General features: G+C 40.7%; 1 protein-coding gene across 1 annotated transcript; it reads left to right on the forward strand.

The window, feature by feature from the left end:
* The first annotated feature begins 518 nt into the window (after window positions 1-518).
* On the forward strand, window positions 519-18,224 carry si:dkeyp-114g9.1 (uncharacterized protein LOC555399 homolog). Its single transcript, XM_058379449.1, has 8 exons — window positions 519-887; window positions 2,497-2,782; window positions 4,170-4,292; window positions 6,848-7,105; window positions 7,325-7,416; window positions 11,026-11,207; window positions 13,921-14,094; window positions 17,752-18,224. Exons 1-8 carry the CDS (start codon window positions 630-632, stop codon window positions 17,939-17,941), a joined length of 1,563 nt encoding a protein of 520 aa, XP_058235432.1. The 5' UTR covers window positions 519-629; the 3' UTR covers window positions 17,942-18,224.
* Window positions 18,225-18,443: the final 219 nt, after the last annotated feature.

Raw genomic sequence — 18,443 nt, forward strand, 5'->3', positions numbered from 1 at the left:
TGGAGGAACTTCACAGAGTCCTGACCTCAACCTGATAGAACACCTTTGGGATGAATTAGAGCGGAGACTGCGAACCAGGTCTTCTTGTCAAACATCAGTCCCTGACCTCACAAATATGCTTCTAGAGGACTGGTCAAACATTCCCAATAACACACTCCTAAACCTTGTGGAAAGCCTTCCCAGAAGAGTTGAAGCTGTTATAGCTGCCTTTTCCGAACTAAGGGGCCGAGCCCAACCCATGGAAAAACAACGCCTAAATTAATTGATTTTGAGGGGTGTCCCAAAACTTTTGCCAATATAGTGTATATACAGTATAGGCTATAATACCTACATTGGCTATAGTTAAAATTTCAGCCATCTAACAAAATACGTAAATAGGGGAATTCTTCTCACTTTGGCTACTTAGAGAAATGAATTAAATAAGAACATATTTACGAATAGTGTATTAGCATTTGCATATTTCAGTTTAGTAAAATGTGTGATTTTTAATTTTATATCTATGCCAATACTGATAATAGTCATAATTCTGCTATCCCACAACACCCCCGATTTGCAGACTTGGTACGCACCGAGCCTTTTAAACCTGTTGTCCAAGATGGCGGCGGTTGGCGAGGTGTTTACCGGCGGGTATGGCCCATCACGACACGACCCTGGAGAGCGAGCTGCTGGAGCATTTCTCCTGTTTATCTCTTAGCAAGGATGAAAGTCTGATTAGAAATGAGCTCCATGACTTGGATAGAAACCCGGGTTTGTTATATTTAAGTGACGAGGTGCTCATTGCAATTCTAGGTCACCTGGAGCCGGTGTGTTTGTTGAGGCTCGGCAGCACCTGTTGCAGGTTGTTCCGGGTTTGTTCCTGTGACTCGCTCTGGACTCGACACTTCAGGGTAATATTTTATTTTCTAAAAGAAATCTACGGGAAATGTAGTTAAGGAGCACTTGAGTAAGCTCGGTGTAGTTGAGTGCTACTTTCATTTATTGATTTTTATTTAATTATTAGGTACATAGCAGTGTTAATTGACCGGCAATTAACACCAGTTGGCTCTAATTAACATCCTCTTATTAATATTCGTATTTACGGCGCCACCTTATTCACTAATAAAGCTTATACATACAGTTTTCACAGAAAAATGACAATAATATTACCGATTAATAGGAATTTGAATTGTGTATTTGAATATGTTTAAAGTGCATCAATCTGGCAACACAGTCTTTTGTTAGCCACGTCGACCAGCAGTTTACACCAATTGGGTCTAATTAGCATCCTCTTATTAATATTCATATTTTCATATTTACGATCTTATGCACTAATAAAACTTATACATTTATTTGTATATCTTCACAGAATATGACAATAATACTCTAAAATTAAAAACGCAAGGCTATTTTTAACAGCTAATTGTGAAATGGAATATGTTTATAAGTGCGTCAATCTGGCAACACAGTCTTTGTTAGCCGCATTAGTATTTTTTGGCAAATGTTTAGGCTTAATATTTATGCTTTAATGATTGTGTTGGTTATTGTGGACTGGTTATTGATTTTATTTTATTTTGTCCCATTGCTATTACATTTACTTTCACACAAACAGCATATTACTTCATTTTATCCACTTTGATATAATCATTCAGTTACTTCAAAAATATTGTTTCTGCTTCAAATACATTAATTCTGCTTGAAACATCCTTTTCAATAACTTTAAAATGAAAGTTCATGAAAAAAATGTACCTTTTAGTGCTGCAGTGTTCACTCCACTCCTATGAAATGTTTTTGGAAATTACCAGAAGTCATGAGTTCAATGGAAAAGCTGAAGGGGAAAAAAAAGCCTGCTGTGATATTGACTGAGGTCACACTAAAGTACAAACATTTTACCACAAAGTTATAGTGTGAAAATGAATAAATAAGTAGCGTTATTAGAAAGTCTAAATAACAGTTTACTAAGTGCATATTTGCTAATTCTATACTTAAACAAGCCAGAGAGAGAGAGAGAAACAGATTGAGAGAGGTTCAATTGTAAAGTAATTGCACAGTCCTTAGATTCTGTATTCAGATACTACTTTCTCAATTTTTTTATATGTATATAATTATTTTTCTCTTCCAATTATTCCACTGTATTTTCTTTATATGCTCTATATTTTCTGTTTTGTTTTATTTTGGCTTATTTTTATTCTACCTTGGTGTTAATTGGCTCTTAATTGGCTTTTATTATCGAGAACGGTCGTGAATAGCATTTCACTGAATGTCGTGTGTGGGGACAAATAAAATTGAATAAAATGTGTGACAAATAAAATTAATGTCTTAAAAATTAAAGTTTAAATTTTAAGGATATACAATCATGGAAATGCACTTTTATACTTTCATATTATTTTATTATCACAAAGCTATGTCTGATATAATTGTTGTATTTTAAATGCCTACCTGTCTGATTTAATTGTGTTATTTTAAATGTCTGCCTATGATCAAATGACCTTTTCCCTTCTTTTTGAAATGTGTCTATAGGACTCGTTTGGGGTAGGCCTGCCGAACATCGCCACAGCCGGTTATGCCGCCAAGACCGCCTTTCGTTTAGTGTTCATGTGGAGAGCCCTGTTCCGCAACGTCCACTGTAACCGGTCCCTTCAGGAGAAGCTGTTTGCTGAAGTGCCTTACCCTCCGCATGTGTACTGGACGCAGTGGCTCGTAATCGAGGAGCGAGTGCCTTTACCTGCAGCCCAGCTACCGTGTGCTGAAGTGGAGAAGCTGTGGGGACTGCCGAGAGAGCTGTTCACAGAGAAACTTCAAGGTAGTCATGCCAACTTTGCTCAGATCTCTGACCCCACAGGCTCATAGGTTATTGATTTGAATTGGAAATTTATTTTAGTTCTCTTCACACAATATATTAAAATGTAGTGCAACATAAAAAATATATATATAAAAAAAAATAAATTACACACGCTGGTTCATTATGACCACCTGCCTAATACTGTGTTGGTCCCCCTTTTGCTGCCAAACCAGCCCTGACCCGACAAGGCATAGACACCACTAGATCCCTGAGGGTGTGCTGTGGTATCTGGCACAATTATTTTCAGTAGATCCTTTACGTCCTGTAAGTTGCCGGTTGGGGCCTCCATGGATCGGACTTGTTTGTCCAGCATATCCCACAGATGCTGGATTGGATTGAAATTAGGAATTTGGAGGCGGAGTCAACACCTCAAACTCGTTCTTGTTCTCATCAAACCATTCCTGAACCTTTTTTGCTTTGTGGCACGGTGCATTATCCTGCTTGTTGCCACTTTCAGCGGTGCACAGGGGTCAGCATGGGTACCCTGACTGGTCTGTGGCAGTGCAGCCTCATACACAACAAACTGTGATGCACTGTGTATCCTGACACCTTTCTATCAGAACCAGCATTAACTTTTTTAGGGATTTGAGTCATGTGTTGATTCATTTTCTATAACAGCATCACAGGTTTGTTTCTATAGTAACACAGTTCACCATAAAAGCATGCACTCATGATGAGCCTTGGTAAATAAATGTAATTGTTTAAATGGCAAAGAGCCTTATTTACGTTTACGCGTTTTGCAGCTGCTTTTATCCAACGCACCTTACAAACGAGGAAATGCAAGCAAAGCGATATATATCTGAGTTAATTACATTACGAGTAATGCTAACGTACAAGAACATTGAGTGCTAGAGGTGCAAATTGCTTGGAGTAGAGCCTTAAGAGCTTTTTGGAATGGGGAAGTTAAGTGTTCCCGAGTTTGGTCTAGCTGTTTTTTTTTTGTTTTGTTTTTTTTAACACGTATGGAAGGAGGTATAGTCAGAGCTGTGTTAATGCTGTGTCTCGGGGCAGGATGTAAGTGAAGTGTTCAGATCATGTTGTGTAGTATCTATAGCTGCTATAATGCCGGTGATAACAGGAACACATTTATATATGTCGCACATCCTGTAGCTACAAATGCAGAGATTTTATACGGTTTATGCACAGCAAATCATCTGTAGTTTGTTTTCCTATTACCACACGCCCTGAGGGTTTTTTTCCCCCCTTTAGTTAACTTGCCTCATGCTGTAGGCTCAGGAAAGCATAGCCAGTGCTGATAGCTTGTCCCCATTCCATCCCTTCAGGCTGCAATCTGTTTTTCTGTTAATGATCAATGTGTGGTTTTCTTATTTGGTTTGTTGTCTTAAAATAGAGAACCCAGAAGGTGATGAGACGCTCAGGATGGAATGGAGGGAGTTATATAACCTCGCGGTCACTCGTCATGGCACTGCAGCATTGCTCTTTCACTACGTTCTCAAGCAGCACCAAAGCAGCGGTAAGTTTTTGTGCTCTCTCCACTCCCACAGGGCTCAGATTTGGACTGCTCTACTTGTTTCATTAAGTCTAAATTAGAATCAAAATCACCTTAATTTCCAAGAACAGTTGGTTTTATGTGCATCAGGAATTTATCTTGGTGTACTGGTGCATAGTAATATGAAGCAAGGGAGCATGGATATAAAGAACCTATGAGAATAAACATAAAGGAAATATTAACTGTATAATAGTGCAGGATGTGCAAGAGTGGACCAGTGGAATGGATACACCAAACATTATGACCACCGAGAGGTGAAGTGAATAAGACTGATGATCATCTCATCATGGCACCTGTTAGTGGGTGGGATATATTAGACAGCAAGTGAACATTTTGTCCTCAAAGTTGATGTTAGAAGCAGGAAAAATGGACAAGTGTAAGGATTTGAGTGAGTTTGACCATAAGGGCCAAATTGTGATGGCTAGACCACTGGATCAGAGCATCTCCAACACTGCAGCTCTTGTGGGGTGTTCCCGGTCTGCAGTGGTCAGTATCTATCAAAAGTGGTCCAAGGAAGGAACAGTGGTGAACCGGTGACAGGGTCATGGACGGTCAAGGCTCATTGATGCACGTGGGGAGAGAAGGCTGGCCCGTGTGATCCGATCCAACAGACGAGGTACTGTTGCTCAAACTGCTGAAGACCTTAATGCTGGTTCTGATAGAAAGGGGTCAGAATACACAGTGCAGGACGGGTCAGGGCTGTTTTGGCAGCAAAATGGGGACCAACACAATATTCGACAGGTCATAATGTTATGCCTGGTTGGTGTAAATCTGCTTTCTTTTCTTTGTTTATTGTTTCCCGTGAGTCTCTCCAGCTATTAAAACAGATACAATCATTAATATTTGGCTCAATATCGAAAATTCTTGTTTATAATAAAACACTAATCTGGATTTGGCTGCTTATTTGTGATAAAGTGCTATTTTGAGTCAGAAACAGGCTTCTCTCCTTGCTAAGGATGGCTAGGATCCAATAGGCTCAAGTTCCTGTTAAAGCAATAAGCACTTTTTGAGAATATAGTGTACAGTTATAGAAGAGAAATGATTTCTAATCACACAGTCTGGTGTCACCCGGATGAGACGTTCACATCACAGATATTTACACCACACTACAAAGCCATCAGCATTGAGGACACAAACTCTTCACCCTACTGCTGTCTGGAAAAAGGTACAGAAGCATTCAGTAATAGTTTTTTCCCCCTCAAGCCATCAGACCGGTGCTCTGCAGTTTTACACATTACTTATTATGCAGCTACAGTCTGCTGCTAGCTGTCCTTTATTTACATTTGTAGTATTTTACTTTATTCATTACAGAACTGTGTACTGATCAGCGCTGCACCCTGAACACTACTGTGGTGTTTACACACCTGTCCTTTATGTAGTGGTGTGTAGTGTACTCTTGGTTCTCTGTTTTATGTACAGTAGCACCATGGTCCTGGAGGAACACAGTTTCTTTTCGCTCTGTACTGCACCAGCTGTATATGGTTAAATTGACAATATTGACTTCTTGACTTGAAGATGGGTTCCCTTCTGAGTCCAGTTCCTCGGAAGGTTCCTTCCTCTTGGTTTCAGGGAGATTTTTCCTCTTGGATATCACCTTATAGGTGGATAACGGGGATAAATCATAAACCGGGGTTCAAAGTGCTATGCAAAATAATGGGAATTGAATTGAGAAAATTCCTTTGGTTATCGAGCTGAAGGAGAATAAATTGTCGTGTAAAAATAATCAGCTAAAAATTCAATTAGTTTTAGAGGTGGAAACCATACAAGAGTGGGTTTGCTACCACTTTTCTGAATGCTTCTTGCTTCAAAAATCGGACATTTGCAACCAAAATGACCCCCCCCACACACACACTCTCTTTCCCTTTCTCTTTCTTGCTCTCTCCCTCACACTCTCTCTCTTTCTCTCTCTTTCACACACTCTCCCTCCCTTGCTCTCTCTCTCCCCCTCTCTGTCTTTCTCTCTGTCACTCTCGCTCCGTCTGTCTGTGTCTGCCTCTCCCTCTCTCTTAATCTCTCTCTCTCTCTCTCTCTCTCTCTCTCTCTCTCTCTCTCTCTCTCTCTCTCTCTCTCTCTCTCTCTCTCTCTCTCTCGAACCACCCTCATTCTTTTATGAAGACCTTTAGTTGTAGTCCTCTTGTGTGTGCACTCCTGCCCTGTTGCCCTACCAAAAAGCAACGGAAGCCTTTTGAAGGGAAAAATACAATAATCCAATTTTTTGCCCTGCTGAGTAACTTCAAAGTGCCACAATGGGCTGCGGAGTGAAAAGAGCCTCTTTTGTCTTACTACAAGACTGACTCATGTTCTGAGTCCCTTATTCTCCATCCTGACTGATTAGTTCTTGGGGGAGGGGTTCCTGTTTTCCTCCCCAAGTGACTTCAGCCCATTTTCAATGATTTGTACACCAGCTCCTCATTTGAAAAGGCTTGCATGAACATTCAGTACCATCTGAGATGGTCACTGTTTACAATCCGAAATCTTTCCATCGTTCTCTTCACACACTTATCCTCCATCTCCTCCAGATCACTCGGAACTGGAGTCAATGTATCGCCAGTACACCCAGTGCAGGTTCCAGTGGCTTTTCACTTACTGGCTCTTTCGCCAGCCGGCTCCAATGAACCGCCAGCTCAGAGCCATATACCTTCAGTGGAGGAAACACAGCAAGAAGAAGGTTTCCACATGGGGAGAAACGGTGTGTGATGTCAGATACCTGGCCTCCCTTCATCCCATCACCAGCGACTACTGGAGGGGCAAACTGGCTCGGGGAGACGAGAACGTCGGTGAGTTCAGGGTTTAAAACCTGTGCTTGTGTGTTGAGTTGTGATCATCGTAAGGTTTTCCGTTCTGCTTTTTATAGCCTGTTATTGTTTATAAAAAGCAGCTCCTCCATTATCCAGCACAAAATGATGAAAAATGTATAGAGTGGGAAATAATGAAGCATGTGATTTGACACATCAGATCCAGATGCTTGTTAAGATGTCTTCCATTTCTCCATGCAGGAATTCATACAGTAGGAAACTACTTCTCCATGTGCAAGTCACTGGTGGCCTGGATCCTCGGGCGTGACTGGGGCAGACTGAAACGCAGGAAGGTACACAACTCCTATTAAAGAGAACAAACCGTAACGCACCGCAGTGCTCAGCTGTCCTTCCTGCCTCGCCACTCAAAACCCACACAAATCACGACACGCTAAATGACCAGCCTGTTCCCGCATATTAGAACATACTTATGTCTGAAGCACTGAAGCAGCATCACTTCAAACTGCACTCCTGGTCAAATTCCCCTTTCTCTCCCTCTCGCTGTCTCTCTTCATTGAAGTGAGGTTTAAACAAGCTCCTGCCGAGCACAGCAGATACTTTTTAGGTATTCCTGTGGTGTTACATCTCCTGCCATTGTGTGTCTTCAGTTCATTAGTTCATTAGCCAGTGTTTGTAATTTCACAGGTCACAGCGTGAGCAGGCAACGGGAAGCGCTCGTCTTTTTCTAGTGGCTGGCCAAACGGATAACGGGCGTATCAGTACGCGTCCTCTTTAATAGTGCTGCGTGTCTGAGCATACAGCTTCTCCACTTCACCGCCACTTTAATAGAATCATGAGCTGCAGTTCAAAGAGAAGTCAGAAGTCTTTTAGCACAGAGAAAACTTTAGGAAATGATTTCTAACGTTAATGTTTTTTAAAAAAAAATTTTCCTCCTTGTTTATACACTTAATCCAAATAATTATTGTGCCTTTAAATGTAATGGTTTTATTTCAGTCTGATCTCCATATCAGAGCTCTAAATATCAGTCAGTATATATTCCTGCTTCTGCAGCTTAAGCCATTTTTATGCAAAGTAGAGAAGTCATTTTCCTGCAATATGGAAAAGAACAAAATCTGTTTCCTCCAAACAGGTTCCTCACCAATAATGGCTCTGTGTTGGGAGTCAAGCTGTACATAATGATAGATATAAATTTGTAAATGCATAGCAGAGATGCAAAACTACAGTCATTATGCTTGATAAAGTCTCAGATATTCTTTATTTAACTTTTATCTAACTTTCCGATACTGGAGCCGTACACAATTTAAAAAAAAATAAATAAATAAAAATAATCTGGTGGCTTGAAGGTTTTCTTCCTGGTTTTTATAAGCCATCATACTCGCAGGAAGCTCCACCACATTCCTCCCTCTGTAAAAGTATATTAAAGGAGATTGCACTTGACTTTCACACACAGCAGATGTGATTAATGGAGATTAGGTTAAAGAAATGCAGGAGTGTTTTTAATTAAAGCAAAATCAAATTAAAAGGTCGGTCTGTCTTGCTGTCTGTCTTGCTGTCTCTCGCTGTGCGTGACTGTCTCTCGCTGCGCGTGACTCTGTCTCTGTCAGCCTCTGCCCGCCGCTCGCTGGGCGTGCCTGTCTGTCGCTCGCTGGGCGTGCCTGTCTGTCGCTCGCTGGGCGTGCCTGTCTGTCGCTCGCTGGGCGTGCCTGTCTGTCGCTCGCTGGGCGTGCCTGTCTGTCGCTCCCTTGGTCTCTCTGTGCATCTGTCTCTGTCTGGACACACAGTTTGCCCCCCCCCCCCACTCAGTGACTTAATGATGTCTAGTAGCTGAAGTCTCATCTTTCACTCATTATTCTGAGCAGTGTCTGCTAACGAACACTCCTGCTTCCTCTCTCCATCAGATTTATCATCAGTAATAAATCTCAGTGTAACTCTGGTGAGGAGCTTGTTTGTTTTTTCTGTAGCTTAAGAAGGCAGAAAATCAGCAGGATCAGAGCTGCTTGTGTGCAGAATTAGATAAATTGCGACGTCATGTTCTATACTACAGACATCATTTTCAGCTGCTTATCAATGTTGGATTATTTATTACTGACCCGTTGTCCACCATGATATTCCTGCTTTCCCAGAACACTGTGTCCTGACTGATTTTATTGTTAAAAGCAGCCACTTTACACCCACCTTGTGGTCACTTCCCAGAACGTGGCAGGTATCTCATACCTACACAGCGTGTATATATTTCATGGAGTGGCTAGAAAATGTCCAATCCCGTTCAATGGGTACAAATTAATAGCTCTTCAGTTTGAAATGCTCTGTATTGGATAGCGGTGTCTCTGAAATGAAATACAATTCAACTTTCCCTTTGAGATCTGATTGTATACACAAGACGCTGTATTGAAAACTCAAGACTTTCACATACTAAACTGGGAAAAACCCCAACATGTGATCTGTTTATAAAAATAATAAAAAAAAAATTAAGACTGTTATGCTCTTAACAATAGACAATGCTTTTACTCAGGAAAAATTGTATAGCTAGGTCCATCTCTTCAAAATGTCTCACTAGAGAATATAAGGAGTCGATATACTGTAGATTTTTATTGTTTTAATGCTATATAAATCTGCTAAAATCTCACTTTTCCTTTCTTTATCCTTCCATGAAAATAGCCACTGATGCTGGTGTGGCATTAAGAAAGCAATAAACAAACCTACACTTATATTGCCAAAAGTTTTGGGACACCTCTCCAAATCTTTGACTTCAGGGGTTGGGCTCGGCCCCTTAGTTCCAGTGAAAGGAACTTTTAATGCTTCAAGACATTTTGGACAATTACATGCGCCTAGATTTGTGGGAACAGTTTGGCTCTTGGCAAAAAAAAAATAGTGTCCATGGATTTCACAAGAACTCTTTCTACAGTAGCTTTATGAAGTGCTGCATAGGAAAAAAAAGCCAATTTCAAGAATAAGACTTCTATTTAACTACAAATCAAATTTTTCCATTTTGTTGCATGGACACAGTTCATTGTTTTTCTTGACTAAACAAATAAAACTGGAATTTTGTTGTATATCCTAATCTCCTGATAGTTACTCATTCATTGCTTAAATACTGAAAAGAAAAGACTCTGATGGGATATTTTGTTCCTTCTGACCATTAAACAAAAAACTGGGCTTATCGTATATGGGATTTGTACCACAGCATCCATTCTGATTGGTCAGAAGGAGCATCCTGCTGAACTGCAATGCCTCTATCAGACTTCACAAAACTGTACAAGACATTTAAAGCTTAGTACAAGATTAACGTGTGTGTATATCTGGTATTGTTTACACCATGTAATAGTCTTGTTGACACGGCATCAAAAAAACCACCAAACGACTTGGTCAGAAGGAGTCACTTCTAAAGGTTTATACAAGTTGGTATTGTGTGATTTGTTGTTGTTTCTATAGTAACAACTCCTTCAGAAAGATTGTAAATCAGATAAAACATTAAAATTGAGATGTTTAACCTTTAGGGAAGGAATCTCCAGTGTGAGTCTTTGTAACGGTCAAACTTTAGGTTTTCTGACACCCTCAGGACAGAGGAATTCTTGCAATAGTGCTGTAGCGTAAAGCGATAATCTTGTTTAGCGGATGTTCTGCTACGTTAAACGTAGCTATAAATGGATAAAAAAACATGGCATATTGTAATAAATGAAAGTTTCAACCACTGGTAAAGTGCTGTATTTCAGTATAAGACAAAGTGAACACTTCTGGACTCAACCTCTGGGTGTCCACTTCCTGTTAAGCCTCCTCCTTGTTGATTAGTTTTCTTATAAAGTTTCACAGGCAGGTTTAAGTGCAGGTTCGCTTACAGCCTGAGGTATGTATGGACATTTTAGGAAAAAGTTAACGTACGTTATGAAGCGTCTAGTTATTTTTGCCGCAGATCTCCTTAGCATGGTGTGATCCACTGGCAGGTTTATGAGGACACTCTGGATGGCGTGTACCTGCTGCTCAAAAGGGAGATGCAGGACCGGCTGGTGGACCACGAGAGGTTCTGGCAGGTGGCCAAGGTGCAGATGAGCCGCGTATGCACCCTGGAGGAGACGGCCGTGAACTACGTCAACTGGAGGATGATCGAGACGCTTCCCTATTACAAGTAGGTGATGGGCGTTGTGTATGTGCTGAGGGGATTTTTAGGGGATCTAGGTCTGGAGTTCATCATCGAGATCATTTCCTTCAGTGACTGCTTGTGTTTTCTAGATGGTGTTCGAAGGAGGGTAATAAACCTGCTGTCTATATTTCTAAAGTTACATATTTGTATGAACTCTTAAAGCTGTACTCATAAAATAATGAGAGGGGAAAAAGGAGAATAGAAAGTTAGACCAGAAGAATAAAACATCAGTAAATCAAACACAAACCCAGACAAAAGATTTTTTTTTTTTTTTTTAATTAATTTGGCTCTTGGAAGGAACCGTTGTGATTTGGATAAGGGTGTTTCTTCCATTTAAAGCTTGTCGAGCTCGGTGTTTTTCTGCCCCGGTGCCCTTTTTTTTTCTTTCAGACAGGGCTTTGAAGCTTGTTGAGCTCTCGGTGGGAGAACTGGGCCACGGCTGGCAGCTTCAAACACACAGCCTGCAGTCAGGCGCAGGGCGAGATCCACACCGAGTCTTTTTGAAGTGTGAGGAGAATAAAACTCTGCTCCAAAGCCAAGCCAGGCCAAGTCATTCCCATCAAAGTGAACTGACTGCAGTCAGCTAATATGAAATATTCAGTGGAAAGATGAGCATGCAGGCAAATTAACATGAAGCCTTGCCGTCTGTCCACCTTTTTAAATCGAGATGAGAGAGATGGATCATGCGAGAATGCAACATCTCACTGACGATCTGATTTTAGTCATAAAAATGTGGATATAATGCGAGTATATTGTGTATGCTGTACACTGTGCAGTGCTACTGAGAGTAATTTCTTTGTATGTATACAGTATGAGGAATCTTACAGGAAATTAATTGTCGGGATGGTAACAGAGATGCAATGATATCACGTTATTGATTATTTTCCAATAACAGCATGTCCTGAAGTGCTTTATTCCTCTTCTAACACAGCGACAAGCTAACCAACAATTACATAGGATTATTTATTAAAGTACAACACGATGCATATGTTTTATTAACACACTATCAGCCACACTGAGCAGTAATTCGCATTTATTAGAGGAAAGATGAGCTGCCAGTGATGACCCAGGACCCCGTCATGGTGTCCTATCCGCCTCCCTGAACATTAATGTACACAACTCGGACGTTCTTATCTTACCTTACCTGTGAGCATTTGATTCTGTCGCAGGAGGAGTTTTAGTTGTGTAGAGGTCATTTAAATGGACTGGATGGTGATTGGTGTCCAGAGAATGATCTTGTGCATTAGTGTGTACTATATGATCGGGTGCAGGTGTCTGAGCAACTTATGGACATGAACATCAGCACATCTTCTGAATTCATTATAGTTTGAACATATGGAGGCTTCAGCAGGAAGGAATTTGTGTTCAGCACAAAACTGACCATGCCAACTGTCCAAAGAAAGAAAGAACAGGCGTCTTGTTTAGCAGATGTTCTGCTACATTAACTATAAATGGATGAAAAAAACGTGGCATATTGAAGACTTCTGGTTGTCTTCCTCACTCCATTGATTAGTTTTCTTCTAACTGCATGTCCTCGAGTTTCACAGCTAGGTAACCTAAGGTATGTATTGACATTGGAGAAATTCCCCAACAGTTAATGTAAGTTTTGAAGCAGATCTCCTTAGCATGGTGTGATCTGCTGGAAGGTTTATGAAGACACTCTGGATGGTGTGTACCTGCTGCTGGAAAGGGAGATGAAGGACAGCCTGGTGGACCACGAGAGGTTCTGACACTCGGTCTGTTCAACAACAGAGACTTGAGCACAAACCTGACCAGGCCAACTGTCTAACCAAAAGAAAGAACAGGCGTCTTGTTTAGCGGATGTTCTGCTACATTAAAAGAAACTATGAATGGATAAATACATGGCATATTTTAATCAATGAAAATTACAACCACTGGTAAAGTACTGTATTATAAGAGGGATGATAGACTTCTGGGTGTTGTCTGTAACCCCACTTCCTGTTAAGCCGCCTCGCTCCACCTCATTGTTTATTTTTCTTATAACTGCATGTCCTCAAATTTCACAGCTAGGTTTAAGTGCAGGTTCACTAAATGACCTGAGGTGTGTATGGACATTTTGAGGCGTTCCCAAAGAGTTAATGTACATTTTGAAGCGTCTATTTTGCCACAGATCTCTTTGGCATGGTGTGATCTGCTGGCAGGTTTATGAAGACACTAATGGTGTGTATCTACTGCTGAAAAGGGAGATGAAGGACAGGCTGGTGGACCATGAGAAGTTCTGGCTCTCAGCCTGTTGAAAGACTTGAGCACAAAACTGACCATGCCAACTGTCCAAACAAAAAAAAAAAAAAAAATCGGCGGTCATGTCAGTTATTCTAAACTCTATATGACGTTATTTTTATTCCCACTTTAACGCTTTTCACAAGGTAGTTTTGAACTTAAAATGTTAAGACTGCATTAAAAGGTTTTCCCTTGTTTATATCCATGCATTTGTCTAGAGTCTACTGAAGTAAGAACATGCCGTTGCTCACTCTCGTGGTCCTTCATGGTACTTTAAATTGCATTTTATTAAACCAAGAAATAGGTTTTAAAGGGCAGGTTTAGGAAGAAAAATAAAGCAAAACCAACAATTCAGCCAGAAATGGAGACATGAGATGAGACGTGCATGGCTTTTAAATTTATAAATGGTATTCTGGTTGAATTGCTAAAGCACATTCATATGTTCTCTGTTGTTTAGACTGTACCTGGTGTCTGGTAACAGCGTGTACCTGCAGCACGTGCAGGGTTTCCTGCGCAGGAAGAGGATGCTTCATGACTGGATCTACCTGGAGGACAACACCTGGCTCAGAGAGCTGCTTCCTGATGAGCTCTTCACCCTGCTGGAGTTCGACACCAAGATCTCTCAAGGCAAGTTCACAGAGCTCTGCACACCAGCAGGAGGATCTCAGACACAGACACAGTTACACTGTTAGATTTTATCATGATGCTGGATTTATTATAGAGAAATGAAATGGAGGATGTTTAACACTATAGAGCAGCTCGGAAGATTCTAAAAATATCTACCAAACTTGCCCGAGAGCTGAACGCCTCGTACTGTATAATTATCTATTCACATGTCATCACTATAACAGTCACAAGAACATCCGGGAATAAAACGTCACCTTGTCTGGTAATGAAGCGTTTTGTAACCTGTTGTGGCCTTTCACTGTCGCATCTTCTCATGTGGTGGTGATGTGACATTTAAGATCTTTCTGTCCTTGCTGAAGGCAACCCAGACCTTCAGGTGATCATTTTAGCCCTTAAAAATAAATATATTGACCGAGGAGTACAAACACAATAACAAATCAGAAAACACAATTTAGACAAACTGGAAAAGGTAGGTAGAGTTTGTGAATGGAATTCTTACAGCTGATTGGACGAGACATCGGTCACTCAGGATATACAGGAAGTCCAGCAGGCTTTGGCAGTAGAAAGTGGATTGGTGTGTGTATGAACACAGACCTGCTCTTATAGCGCTCCTTACATCCTTTCGTCTGGAATAGTTTGGTCTTCCAAACATACCTGCGTTCTTCAGGTCTGTAATACTAATCTTTATGCCATGATGCGCTATCAGTATGTCCAAAATCGCACCATATGAACATCCTTCCTCAATTCTGCATTGATTGTGAATTCTATTTTCTAATAAATATATTTTTCTTAGATTTGAAGTTGCACTAGGGAATGAAAAACACTTTAAAGTGAGCACAGAACTCTACACATGGACAAGAAATAGTTAGATACATAATTTCCTACTACTTGTATATCCTGAGTGACAGATGTCTCGTCCAATCAGAGGTAAGAATTCCATTCGCAAACTATACCTACCTTTTCCGCTTGTGTCCGAATTGTCCACACTGTGCACTTCTCAGCCACCGTAATATACGGATATAGAGTGATGGAAGTAGATGTATAGATATTGTGTGTGTACGTACATTTTAGTGTGTAGCTTAAGGGTATGTAAGTACTGGGGGCACTAAAATGTCATGGAATGGATGTGAATATTGTTGCCTAGTTACGCTCACTGTAAACAAATTTTTATATAATAACTATGATTTAATTTACCATGAACCTCATTTTATGTCTAATGTGCAGTCACAAAATCAAGCAAAATGCGTGTTACATCACCTGAAAGTGTCCATGGAGCCATGCTTAGAAAATCTCCTGGATGGGTAGCTTTGGGATATTTATTTCTTTATACATCATTCTGTGATCTGATACAGTTTTAGGATGGATAGTGTAGGTCAGTTGGGATGCAGGGGTCAGCCATGTTCACACTGCTGGAAAAAGGGAATGTAGTGGTTTATTTATTTATTTTCCCCTCTCCTCCTTTTCGTTTGTGAGCAGCATGAATCACAAAAAATCTGATGTAGATTCATGTTTTCTCACACAAATCGGATTTATTTATTTTAGAGTGGGTTGATTTCATCTGAACAAAATCTGATTTATTTTTTCAGACCACAGACACAACCGTGTACACTGACCAGTACTGATAGTGAGTACATATTTAGCTGCAAAGGATTTTTCTTTTTTTTTTTTTTTTTTTTTTTTTTTTTTTTTGTTGGGGGGAATGTCCAGACAGACATTTTTAAAGCAGGATTTAGCATTTTTAAACAAAAAGTTGGAGAGAAATGATTTTTAATTTTTGCTTCCCTGTCTGTGTAAACTGTGGGATGTGTTCGCTTAATGGAATCCCAGGTCTACCAAGCTGCCACTGCTGGGCCCCTGAACAAGGCCCTCAACCCCTTAATTGCTCAGTTGTATGAAAGGAGATCTATTGTAAGTCACTCTGGATAATGACGTCCACCAAATGCCAGAAATGTAATGTAGACTCTGGTCTCAGAAATTTCTAGACAAACATTCATGCACTAAATGATTCCAAATCCCTCACAGCTGCTTGGATAGAAATCTGGCCAGACATTTTAATATCTCGAAAAACGGTTCTCTGTCTAATGAACTGGCGTTAAAATCCAAGCAGTGAAAGCTTTTATTTATATATATATATATATATATATATATATATTACTTACATACACACATACACACACACACCATATTAGCCTGAATATTTCTGTTGCTTATGAAGCTGAAAATGGGGACATACTCATGCTAAATGCTCATCCTCTTTTCATTCTTTTCAGTGAGTTCATTTTAGTCAGGTCTGTAGTGTTTAGCTCCTGAGCCGCAGCTGCTCCGGACACGGTGTGTGACGCGGTGCTAATTGTGCTTTGAGTTTTCAGCTGGTGGTTGCTGAGAGACCGGGATTGGTTCAGGTCTGGAGGTGAAGCGTAGAAACACAAATAAATAAATAAATAAATAAATGAGTGAATAAATAAATCTCCCCTCATTTGCCCTCGCCCGTGTACGAGCCATTCATCATGTCTGAGGCAGTGACGAGACGTCAGGGAAGTCTTAATTAGGATTTATGACGTTCCGCTGCACACGTCTCTGACCCTCAGCCACGATGGTCAGTTGATCAGACGGCTGCAGGCTGGAGAGTGATTTGTCTTGTTTACCAGCTCACAGAGGAAGGTAATGCTCCAGGTCCTGTTCGTTCATGCTTTCAGGTTTTGTTTTTGTAAAAATACACACACATTTATAGCATGTTTTGGCTGTTGAGGTTTGTCTGATTGCTACTTGATTTTGGACCTCAGCTGAACTATATTGGCAAAAGTTTTGGGACACCCCTCTAAATCATTGAATTCAGGTGTTGTTTTTCAGGGGTTGGACTCGGCCCCTTAGTTCCAGTGAAAGGAACTCTGAATGCTTCAGCTTCATACCAAGACATTTTGGACAATTTCATGCTCCCAACTTTGTGGGAACAGTTTGGGGATGACCCCTTCCTGTTCCAACATGACTGCACACCAGTGACCAAAGCAAGGTCCATAAAGACATGGATGAGTGAGTTTGGTGTGGAGAAACTTCAGAGTCCTGACCTCAACCTGATAGAACACCTTTGGGATGAATTAGAGCGGAGACTGTGAGCCAGACCTTCTCGTCCAACATCAGTGTCTGACCTCACAAATGCGCTTCTAGAGGAATGGTCAAAAATTCCCATAAACACACTCCTAAACCTTGTGGAAAGCCAACTCCATATTACATTCATGTGCATGTAAAGGCAGACGTCCCACAGCTTTTGGCAATATAGTGTATGAGGCTGAAGTAGCTGATGTCTAGTTATTCAACAGGTTTCTAAGAAGCAGAAACCTCCAGCTTTGTATACGCTGTTCTGCTTATACACATTTGCCTTTTACATTATTGGGGGTGGAGCCTAGCGGGCAGAAATACCCGAAACTGCAGTTGTCTAAGATGGCTGCCTCGGTTATGTTATTCAGCTACACAGTGAAGTTTTATTGGTCTGTAGATGACAGGAAGTCCCACTCAACCACACCAGTGAGTCTCCTTCATTACGTTAGCTACATGAACTCCAGTGGAAAGCTAAAGTCAACCCTGAGCAGTTTGTTTGCACTCAGGGTTTGTGTAAATTGTTGCTGTAAGCATGTTGTTGTGATTGTTGTTTGTGAACAGGAAGTTTACACGGTGCCTCTGCGAGCGCTCAGCTCAGTCGGCTGATCTGGCTGTACCTGCACTCAGGTGAGCAGCTCTACATGGAGGGAGTGAAACAGACGGTGTTGCAGTACGTTCACGCACGACTGGCCATCAGCACCGACGTCCTCTCAGCAGACCTCTGGCAGCCCGGCCTTGGGCCTGGCTCTCCATGACCTGGCTCAGACTTCAGGTGGAATTTCATTTTAAAGGTTTTTAGGGGACCACATGTCCATTTTATAGTCTTAGAATTTTTATTCCTATTTATTTAAAAAGACTTTTTATGGCTCCTGCATTTTTTTGGGGGGTGGGTGGGACTATGGCTGAATTTTAATATAGGTTAATGGATCAAGCTGTTGGGTGGAACCACAGACACTGGACTTTGTAAACGATGTAAATATTTTTAGTACGGGTCATGTCAGCTTTTTTAATTTTTTTTTACGCTCCCCAACAGGGAAAGCCCCCTCTCCTTTTTTTATTTTTTTTATTTTTATTTTTTTATTTTTTTTTATTTCATTTTTTTCCCCTTTAATTTATTTTTTAAGCACAGTATTCATTACATCTTTCACCCACTTGATATATTTTTTTTCTTGTCTCAATCACTGGACTTATGGATTTGTCCTTTTTTTTTTTTGTTTTGTTTTTTCTTTTTCATTTTTTATCCCCCATAGTCCTGAG

This window comes from Hemibagrus wyckioides, linkage group LG25, assembly GCF_019097595.1.
Source record: "Hemibagrus wyckioides isolate EC202008001 linkage group LG25, SWU_Hwy_1.0, whole genome shotgun sequence".
In the NCBI taxonomy this organism is placed as follows: domain Eukaryota; kingdom Metazoa; phylum Chordata; class Actinopteri; order Siluriformes; family Bagridae; genus Hemibagrus; species Hemibagrus wyckioides.

Coding starts and splice junctions, on each gene's coding strand:
- si:dkeyp-114g9.1 (XM_058379449.1), top strand. CDS start 630: ATGGCCCATCACGACACGACCCTGGAGAGCGAGCTGCTGGAGCATTTC. Junction 888..2,496: donor TCTGGACTCGACACTTCAGG/GTAATATTTTAT, acceptor ATGTGTCTATAG/GACTCGTTTGGGGTAGGCCT. Junction 14,095..17,751: donor ACCAAGATCTCTCAAGGCAA/GTTCACAGAGCT, acceptor GTGAACAGGAAG/TTTACACGGTGCCTCTGCGA.